Source organism: Electrona antarctica (genome assembly GCF_951216825.1).
Source record: "Electrona antarctica genome assembly, chromosome: 13".
Classification (NCBI taxonomy): Eukaryota; Metazoa; Chordata; class Actinopteri; order Myctophiformes; family Myctophidae; genus Electrona; species Electrona antarctica.
Genome location: NC_136794.1, coordinates 50,732,908 through 50,743,725, shown reverse-complemented (window position 1 = coordinate 50,743,725; position 10,818 = coordinate 50,732,908). Strand labels below are relative to the sequence as shown.

General features: G+C 52.5%; 1 protein-coding gene across 1 annotated transcript in view; it reads left to right on the top strand.

Annotated features, from left to right (window-relative positions):
* Window positions 1-524: 524 nt before the first annotated feature.
* Window positions 525-10,818, top strand: part of rusc2 (RUN and SH3 domain containing 2) — a gene marked incomplete at its 5' end in the record, with an annotated part of 47,030 nt that continues 36,736 nt past the window's right edge. The window contains 6 exon segments of the mRNA XM_079517859.1: window positions 525-740; window positions 4,532-4,660; window positions 4,697-5,268; window positions 6,047-7,037; window positions 8,665-9,045; window positions 9,813-9,990. Of these exon segments, the coding sequence (XP_079373985.1) occupies window positions 525-740; window positions 4,532-4,660; window positions 4,697-5,268; window positions 6,047-7,037; window positions 8,665-9,045; window positions 9,813-9,990 (2,467 nt within the window).

Sequence of the window (10,818 nt, the reverse complement as noted above, 5' to 3'; positions counted from 1 at the left end):
CCGTCGGTCTCCTCTGATACTTGGGCCGTCAAGCCACCATCTTCTTTCCACCTGACAGTGACGGGTCTCATGAGTGTGTTTTTTTTAGGAGCTGGCTGTGTAGAGAGATTGTGGTGTACTTTTAGTAACTTACGTCTCTGTCTCTCTCTGTCTCTCTCTGTCTCTGTCTTTCTATCTCTCTCTGTCTCTCTCTGTCTCTCTCTGTCTCTCTTCAAGATGTATCACTCGGACCATGCTGTAGACTTCCCCGACCTCTCCTTCCAAATCCCGGGCGGCGTCGCAGCCCTGGGTCTGACACGAAGCATCTGAAGACAACCAACCAGCCCTGGGCCTGGCAGGAAGCATCTGAAGACAACCAATCAGCCCTGGGCCTGACGGGAAGCATCTGAAGACAACCAACCAGCCCTGGGCCTGACACGAAGCATCTGAAGACACCCAACCAGCCCTGGGCCTGGCAGGAAGCATCTGAAGACAACCAGCCCAAACCCTTCCCAAATCGGTCCAAAGCCGTGCCACGAAGAAGAATGGACAGCCCCAAGCTGTCCGGCGAGACCCTGATCGTGCACCACATCCCACTGGTGCACTGCCAGGTGTCGGGGGGCAGGGGGTGCGGGGCGGCGTCCATGAAGAGGGGCAACCCCTTCAGCCCGCCGGAGACCCTGGGCCTGAGTCGGACCACCTCGCTGCCCGAGAGGGACGTGTTGCAGAGAGAGGCGCTGGTCTTCAGCAGCCTCATACAGGTACGTACAGTATGGAGTACAGTATGGAGTACAGTATGGAGTACAGTATGGAGTACAGTATACCTTAGGTACTATAGAGCGTCGCAGTCCCGCCACCTACCAGGGCCCAGTCCCGCCCCCTACCAGGGCCCAGTCCCGCCACCTACCAGGGCCCAGTCCCGCCCCCTACCAGGGCCCAGTCCCGCCCCCTACCAGGGCCCAGGAAATGATTCTCCGTTCATTTTCCTCATAGACATTTCAGAAAGTATTTATTTAAAGACGTTTACGCCGCGGACAAAGACAACTCGAGTCGTGACAAATCATGACAACAAACAAAACATTTTGGGCCAAACAAATAATTAGAAAGAAGAAAAAAACGGCAGGTTACACTTTTTTTGTTGTTTTTCTTCTTTGTAATTGTTTGGTCCAAAATATTGTTTGTGTTGTCATGAGTTGTCACGACTCGAGTTGGCGTTTGTCCGCGGCGTAACCGTCTTTAAATAAATACTTTAAGAAATGTCTATGAGGAAAATGCATTGGGATTAATTTCCTGGGCCCTGGTAGGGGGCGGGACTGGGCCATGGTAGGGGGCGGGACTGGGCCATGGTAGGGGGAGGGACTGGGCCATGGTAGGGGGCGGGACTGGGCCATGGTAGGGGGCGGGACTGGGCCATGGTAGGGGGAGGGACTGGGCCATGGTAGGGGGCGGGACTGGGCCATGGTAGGGGGTGGGACTGGGCCATGTTAGGGGGCGGGACTGGGCCATGGTAGGGGGCGGGACTGGGCCATGGTAGGGGGAGGGACTGGGCCCTGGTAGGGGGCGGGACTGGGCCATGGTAGGGGGCGGGACTGGGCCATGGTAGGGGGCGGGACTGGGCCATGGTAGGGGGCGGGACTGGGCCCTGGTAGGGGGAGGGACTGGGCCATGGTAGGGGGAGGGACTGGGCCATGGTAGGGGGAGGGACTGGGCCATGGTAGGGGGTGGGACTGGGCCCTGGTAGGGGGCGGGACTGGGCCATGGTAGGGGGCGGGACTGGGCCATGGTAGGGGGCGGGACTGGGCCATGGTAGGGGGCGGGACTGGGCCATGGTAGGGGGCGGGACTGGGCCATGGTAGGGGGAGGGACTGGGCCATGGTAGGGGGCGGGACTGGGCCATGGTAGGGGGCGGGACTGGGCCATGGTAGGGGGCGGGACTGCGCCATGGTAGGGGGCGGGACTGGGCCATGGTAGGGGGCGGGACTGGGCCATGGTAGGGGGCGGGACTGGGCCATGGTAGGGGGCGGGACTGGGCCATGGTAGGGGGCGGGACTGGGCCATGGTAGGGGGCGGGACTGGGCCCTGGTAGGGGGAGGGACTGGGCCATGGTAGGGGGAGGGACTGGGCCATGGTAGGGGGCGGGACTGGGCCATGGTAGGGGGCGGGACTGGGCCATGGTAGGGGGCGGGACTGCGCCATGGTAGGGGGCGGGACTGGGCCATGGTAGGGGGCGGGACTGGGCCATGGTAGGGGGCGGGACTGGGCCATGGTAGGGGGCGGGACTGGGCCATGGTAGGGGGCGGGACTGGGCCATGGTAGGGGGCGGGACTGCGACGCTCTATTGAGGGAGTACAGTAACCTTGTACTGTTCTACTGCTTCACATTCCTGTTAGGGTTAGGGTTAGGGTTAAGGGGTTAACCCTAACCCTAACCCATGTCTAACCTCCTTCACATTCCTGTTAGGGTTAAGGGGTTAACCCTAACCCTAACCCATGTCTAACCTCCTTCACATTCCTGTTAGGGTTAGGGTTAGGGGTTAACCCTAACCCTAACCCATGTCTAACCTCTTTCACATTCCTGCTACTCAAATGTGACGTAAATTTGTGGCAACACAAACATGAAATGCCATTGACAATGAAGAGAACATCTTCGTCATTATGTAGACGAGCAACTCGGCAAACCAATCACATAAATTCAGTTGTTCATGAGATGATGTATAATTATAAGAGCGCCTCTCACGTCACACGGGTGTGATTTTTGTTTACATTTTGGATGCCCAGATGTCCCATCAATGCCCATCAATCCTGTAGCCATCTAACTTCGTCTACATTCCTGCTACATGTATAAATGTACACGCACATATCTTAGATTTCTTTCTTTTAGACTACGAATAATGGAGCTTCAGTGATGTAAATAGGTTTTCAATGTAATGAGTCCCAGGATGCAGGGATGGTCTTTTAGATCAGGGGTTCTCAACCCGTGGGTCGCGACCCCTCGGGGGGTCGCCAAATTATTTTAGGGGGTCCCCAAATTATTTAAAAAAAAAAATTATTTTCACGATTTTTCAAAAATAGCAGACCTACAAGCTCATAGCGCGCCACTCGGTGGCGCGCTATGAGCTTGTAGATCTGCTATTTTTCAATAGCTAAATTATAACAATGCTTAAAACACCAAAAGGGGTTCCCGCCCAAAATGGTTTAAGGTTATTGTAGCAGTCAATTTATATTGGGGGTCGGGAGGGGGCGGGCGGGGGTCCCGAGACATTGCCAAAGCATTTCCGGGGGTCCCCGGCCAAAAACGTTGAGAACCCCTGTTTTAGATGTAGGGACATTTAGGGACATTTTATGAGTCCCACTTCAACCACGTTAGGAGTCATATTATTTTGCCATTTTTTACAAATTGCAGCATTTAACTCACATTTCATTTGATATGGTTATAATGTGGTTATATTCATGTAGAAAACAGAAGAAGAAATGATTATTGTCTCCACCAGGCCGAAGGCATGGGGAGAGAGTATGTTTTGCACTCCGTCCGTGTGTGTGTCCGTCCGTCCGTCCGTGTGTGTGTCCGTCCTTCCGTCCGTCCGTTACCAGCTAATCTCCGGCACCGTTAACCCGGTCGATGCCAAACTTTGCACACACACTCCCTGGATGCCAACGATGAACCTCTGCCCCGCATTTTCCAGAACGGCCTGTTATAGCGCCACCATGAGGCAGCTTTTCACATTGTTTACCTAAAACTGCACCGATCTGCGTGAAACGTTGCATGCACACTCCCTAGAGGCCAAGGACAAACCTTTGACCTGCATTTTCCACATCTGCCTTTTATAGCGCCACCAGGAGGCCGAATTTTGTAAAACACATTTTTGGATATTACTCCTCCAGATTCTGTCCAAAAATCTCAAAAATCGTTACACAGTATCTATATGGTCATGTGCTCAAGTCAGATCTGTCCGATATTTCATATTCCATCCTAATTGGCTATAATTGGCTTTCACAGTTTGCAAGATTGCCCCGTTTTGAACAAAAGCCTCAAATCATGAACGCAGCATGCAATTTACGTCAAATCTTTCACACATTTTCTTACCAGGCTGAGGAATATATCCCACCCTTTTCACATTGGCCTGTTATAGCGCCACCAACAGGTTGATTTTTGCAAAACACATTTTTGGAACAAAATGCCTCAAATCATCCAATTGCCATCAAAGGCAAACATATTACTTATTTATATTACTCCTAAACATTTTGCCAAACATCTCACACAGTCCTATCCTCCTGGTGGAGACCTGTGCCCAGAAGGGCACTTTTTCTAGTTATAACTAAATCTAGCAAAAATATTGAGTTTTTACGTGTATTATTTTTACTGTACATGCTGAGTACAGTAGTACAGTAGTGCAGAGGCGGTTGTTTTATTGCGTCCCTTAACTATAAACTGCGTTTTGGGATGCAAAATGCACCCTATTTTAATCTCTGGAGCTTGCACGAAAAAAAGCCCCACTTCTTTACACCTGTAAACGTCTAATGTGACAATAACGTTGTTTCCGATTCTGATCCAGACCGCCAGTGGGTCCTTGTGCTCCAGGAAAAACGCCAGAGGTGGCGGCCGCGGCAGCACGGCGAGCGACGACTCCTCCTCCTTCGCCTCCAGCAACTCGGAGGAGCAGCTGATGATGATGATGATGATGGCGGCGCCCGGGGGGGGAGGGGGAGGAGGGGCAGCGCACCACCACCACCACACGCTGCCCCGGGCCGCCAACAAGACCCGTCTCGGCAGCATGAGGAACCCACTGCGTCGCAATCCCTTCCTGCTCAACGCCGAGGAAGAGGAAGAGGAGGAGTTAGACGAGGACGACGGGGACAACCTCAGCGGGTACTTTGAGGACTCCTCCTTCCACCTCCACGGAGAGGAGAGCGACGAGTCCTCAGCCGTGGCCGTGGCACCGTTTCGTCTGCACGAGCTGGGCGGGGAGCTGTCCCTGAGGGCCCTGATGGCGTCCTCCGACGACCTGGACCTCCAGCTGGGCGGGGAGCTGTCCCTGAGGGCCCTGATGGCGTCCTCCGACGACCTGGACCTCCAGCTGGGCGGGGAGCTGTCCCTGAGGGCCCTGATGGCGTCCTCCTCCGACCTGGACCTCCAGCTGGACCTCCTGGGGCTGACGGGGGGCGGCGGGGGAGGGGGAGGGGGGGGGCAGCGGCGCCACGGGAGCAGCGGCTCCAACATGTCCATGATGGACTGTGGCGAGCAGGACTGGGCCGACGAGGAGGACGAGGAGGACGAAGATCACCTCATGAGGTGATCAAATATATATATATAACACTAATAGCATGATACATGGTAGTTATTAAAGGAGCATTCAGTGATTTGGGTGATTTGGAAAACCACCCGGCCCGCCCCGGTAACAAAATGTGCACATGCACGCTCTACAGTGGGGGGGAGTGCAACAGGCCAACAGCATGTGCACCAAGGCCCGCCCCCAGTCGATCATGATTGGAGGAAGGCCCCTCTCATCCTGATTGGATGAAGGCTTTGCCACCCGCCACCAAAACTGAAACTAGGTTTTTTTGACCCCAGGGACTCACTGGGGACAGGGAGGAACTCCTTATATGGTCAGCACACTCTATAGTAGGGAGGATTATCCAGAAAAAAAGAAAAAATAAGTGATATTTGAATTAAGTAAAATCACTGAATATACCTTTAAATAAGGGATAATATCTGGCTAGGTGGTCGTTGTCGGGAGATAATTCACCGACAGGGAGTTTAACCACCGAGGCGAAGGTGAATAACCGTTTCCTTCCATCCGACGTGTCCACACGTCCTAGGGAATCCAATCGACGCAGCCATAGGATTCAGAGTAAAAGCGGCCATGTCTTTCCGGCACCCCATAGCTTCTATTTTGAAGGTTGTGTTAACCTTGACATGGAAAAGGTTGAACACCACTGACATAGAAACATAGGTTTCTCAGAAAACGTTCAGGATTTAGAAGACTTGGTTTTCTTCTTGGAATCATCCTCAGGTCTAAATGGTACCATGTGGCATGAGATAAATAAATAAACTTAACTTCCCTCCCTAGGTGCGGGCGGAGCAGCAAGACGGGCTCGTCCTCGTCGGGGGGGTCGTCTGTGGCGGCGGCCGGCGTCCCGCGCTGCTGCTCCAGTTGCGGCGGCCTCGCCCAGAACTACCTCGCCACCGCCGACACACAGCACTTCCTGCCCACCGACCACCACTTCCTGCCCGATGACGAGCCCTTCTTCGAGCAGCAGCAGCAGCGGGGGGGCGGCGGCTACGACGGCAGCGACTCGTCCTGCAACAGCTCGGACGGCGTGCTGGTCAACTTCAGCGCCATCTACAACAAGATGAACAACGCCACCGTGATGGAAGCCCCCGAGAAGCTCAGAGGGTCCGAGGGGGCTTCCACGGCCACCGCCAACCTCAACGGCTACTCCTCCGAGACCCTGGGGGGCCCCAAACCGAGGAGGGAGTCGACCGGAGACGGAGAGGCCTTCTACCTGGACCTCCACAGCTCCCCTCCGTTAACCGAGCCATCCTTTCGCCACCCGTTCCTCCGCAGCGAGACCCTCGCCTCCACCTCGTCCACCTGCTCCTGCTCGGCCGAGCACCACCACCAGGGTGCGCTGCTGCTGCTGGACCAACTGGACGCCAACTGCAACAACGCCGCCTACCGCCCCCACTCAGGCTCCTCCCCCTCCTCTGGGGGGGGAGGAGGGGAGTGTCTACAGAGCCGGGCACGGCTGGTGGTGGCCTCCACGCAGAACTACTACAAGCTGGTGACCTGCGACCTCTCGTCCACGCAGTCGTCCCCGAGCCCCGGTGGGGGGGGCTCCTCCTCGGGGGCCACCAGCTGCTCCGAGGGGGAGGGGCCCGGCAAGGGGGGCAGCCCCCACGCCCCCACCACGCCCACCCCCCCCGCCACCACCACCACCCAGCCCAGCGAGTACTACCTGTTCCGACGTTGGCCCGGCGACCAGGCCGGGGTGGAGGAGGAGGAGGAGGAGGAAGAGGAAGAGGAGGAGGAGGAGGAGGGAGCTGGAGAAACGTCCAAGGCAAGTGGACTGAAACAGCGTTGCCTGAATAGAAGGCAACAGATGTACAGGTCTCCACTTGGGTAGCCTCGGAAACCCAGACGTTTTTATATCCAGGGAGAAACAAATAAGTCTGGGACCGAGTCCACTTCAATTCGGCATAGAGTAGCGCAAACGTAGATCACTCTCTGCTGATTTCTGATCGTCTGCACCTTTGTTAAATTGATTCACACACGCATACACGTACACACACACACTCCTCTCTCTGTCGCTCGAATTAATTAGTCTCATGTCGCGCAGCTGCGTCTAGTTTCTCCCGGCGGATCCTGCCGGGAGCTGCCGATGCCTTAGAAAGCATAGGTGGACCCCAGGCCACCACTTGGGAGACCTGTACATTAACCCATTCTGGTCGGGGGAACCTCCTTTTGGTGTTTTAAGCTTTATGTTACTATAATGAAAAATCCTAAACTATTATAACCTTGGTGCGTGCGTGCGTGCCACAAGCATCTTGTGTGTAGTATAGTGTGTCTCTATTTAGAGGAGCAAATTCATACTGTCTGGCGTTATCGGAGAACTCTAAGGATGTCTAAGAATTATTCTAGGCATGATGTAAAGCTATAGAACACTAATATCATGATGTAAAGCTATAGAACACTAATATCATGATGTAAAGCTATAGAACACTAATATCATGATGTAAAGCTATAGAACACTAATATCATGATGTAAAGCTATAGAACACTAATATCATGATGTAAAGCTATAGAACACTAATATCATGATGTAAAGCTATAGAACACTAATATCATGATGTAAAGTTATAGAACACTAATATCAATATGATGTAAAGCTATAGAACACTAATATCATGATGTAAAGCTATAGAACACTAATATCAGATGCATACTAAATAACGCCTTGAGAAACCACACATCATTGTTAAGTCTTTGAAATTACAATCCCAAACGTATGTAATTAAAATTAAAATGTATTTGAAGCAGGATTGGACAATATAGATTCACTGCCTCATCGGTATTGTAGTTCGGACAAACGCAGGGCTGGACTGAGACTAAAATTAGTCCCGGACATTTTCGCAGAAATTTTGGCCCAGACTGAACCACCCCAAGCGGGGCACTATGGGCTATAGTTCCAAACATTGGAACTAGATTACTCTGAACTAGAGATGTCCCGATACTGTATCAGATTCGGAAAAGTATCGGTATCGGCCCTTATTTAGGATATCGGGTCATATTGGTATTGGTGAATATGCCAGTCTAACCACCGATCCCACACAGGGGTAAGGGGTCGACACTATGGCAGGTAAATAAAATGTTGGGGCTTGTGGAGTTTGCTTTCGAGTTGCCCAAACTGCACATTTGAGTGAGGAGATAAAACAAGTAATGTTTTGTTTTTTATTATTATTATAAATATTATTCTCTGGTATCGGTATTTGGTATCGGCTAACACAGAAATTGTGGTATCGGGATCGGATCGGGAACGAAAAAAGGGTATCGGGACATCCCTACTCTGAACGGGACGTGCAGTAATGGTGACATCATGCAGTAATGGTGACATCATGCAGTAATGGTGACATCATGCAGTAACGGTGACATCATGCAGTAACGGTGACATCATTCCGTCCATTCAGAGAGACGGAGACGAAGAGGAGGACGAGGAGAAGCAGGAGAATGAGAGCCGCGTCGACGCCGTCATGGAAGGCCAGGTGTACGTCAACATCTCCCCTCCCGTGGTTGGCCGGGCCGTCATCGGGGGCGGGGCCTCCTCCTCCTCAGGGCCGCCCCGTTCCCGCAGCTACGACCGCAGCCTGGACGCGGCGGCGGGCGGCGGCGGGCCTCGCCTGGGCTCCCTGGAGCGCATGCACAGCTGCCCCGTGCGCCTCAGCGAGGGGGGGTGCGGGGGGGAGGACGCGGCGCCCCCGGCCGCTCACCCCGCCCCCCCGCCCCGGGTCACCTCCTTCGCCGAGATCGCCCGGAGCAAGAGGAGGAACGGAGGATCGCCACCGATGAAGGTAGGGCTACTAGAGAAGTAGCCTCGGAAACCCAGACATTTTTTATTTCCAGGGAGGAAAAAAAGTCTGGGTCCGAGTCCACTTCAATTAAATTGACGCACACCCGTACACACACACACTCCTTTCTCTCTCTGTCGCTCTAATTAATTAGTCTCATATCGCGCAACTGCGTCTAGATTCTCCCGGCAGATCCTGCCGGGAGCTGCCGATGCCATAGAAGGCATAGGCTACTAGAGCTAGAGACAACTTCTGATACTTAGATCATACTTCTGATATTTACTCATACTTCTGATATTTACTAGATCACACTTCTGATATTATAGATCATACTTCTGATATTTACTAGATTATACTTTATCATAATCTAGACTAGTGATTCTCATTAAAGATATGAAAAAAAGAAACCGATACTGTTGTCTAGATTAGTGGATCTCAAAGTGGGGTCTTTGAGATCATTTTTGTGCCATAGATAGAACCCCGTACAATATTTGTATTGTTTAAATCTTTAAAAACAAAAATGTTTGACCCACGCCAAACATTTATAAAACACATTTATTGTTTATAGATAGAAGCGTTCCTCCCAGCCCTGGCAGAGTAGTTCTGGAGTAGTTCCAACAGATTGTTGTGATTATGACAAAAAGTACCGTTTGTTTCATCATTATTATCTGAACATCGAGTATTTGAAATCCGTTATTGTAAATGATCTGTTGCCCTGTTGTTTTTCTAAAAGGCGGCGGGGTGGCGATTCGTTCTCATCCTCCATGCAGTCCGCACACTCCCACTCCTCAGGCGACTTCTCGCCCATCCCGGAGCAGCGCGTCCAGGCGGACGACATCGCCATGGGCGGGCTGTCCCCGGTGCCGTTCACCCGCTGCTACAGCCAGGGCAGCGCGGACCGACACCCAATGAGGACCGCCGCCCGAGAGGAGCGGGCCAGGACCGAAGGTACCAGCCTTGATTTGAACAGCTTGACATTTTGATTTCAGTTTTAGTCATATATAGGCTATATTTTCAGCATGCAACCAAGTGTAAAATTACTTCTACTGGATCTCTTGTGCACTAGTCCCTTCCTAACATTTTAGTCTAGTTTTTATCATAGCTTAGTTTCCATTTAGTTTCCATTTAGTTTTCATCAGTGACTGACAAAAGGTAGTCGACGATTTTTTTTTTGTCATAGCTAGTATTTGTCAACACAAAATCAACACAAGGTAAACCGCTAGTGACAACATCAGTCAACTCGAGGGCCGTCGAGGGCCGTCCGCCTCACAGGGCCGTCCGCCTCACAGGGCCGTCCGCCTCACAGGGCCGTCCGCCTCACAGGGCCGTCCAGGGCCGTCCAGGGCCGTCCGCCTCACAGGGCCGTCCGCCTCACAGGGCCGTCGAGGGGCCGTCCGCCTCACCGTCAAATGAAACGATAATAAGCTACGACGCAAGGCTGTGGTTTGCACGTGGTTTAAACAGGTCGTTTCGAGGAAGCAATCTGATTGGTTGAAACAGCCTTCTAGCCGTGGTTCAAACGAGCACCTAACCAAAACAAAGAATTCAGCTGCTCTGTTTTCCCAGAGCGCAGCAAACTAGGCTAGGCTAGCTTGTTTGTTGGAATTTTGTGGTCGTAGTGACTACATCTGTCATTAAACAAATGTGTTTTTTTCAGCGATGTTCTTAGTTTTAAGGGTAACTGTTGTATAATTGCAACATTACAATCGAGGGTGTGGTTTAACGTGATTATTGCCACTTCAGTGATGCTTGCGGAACTCGACTACGTCTCGTTCC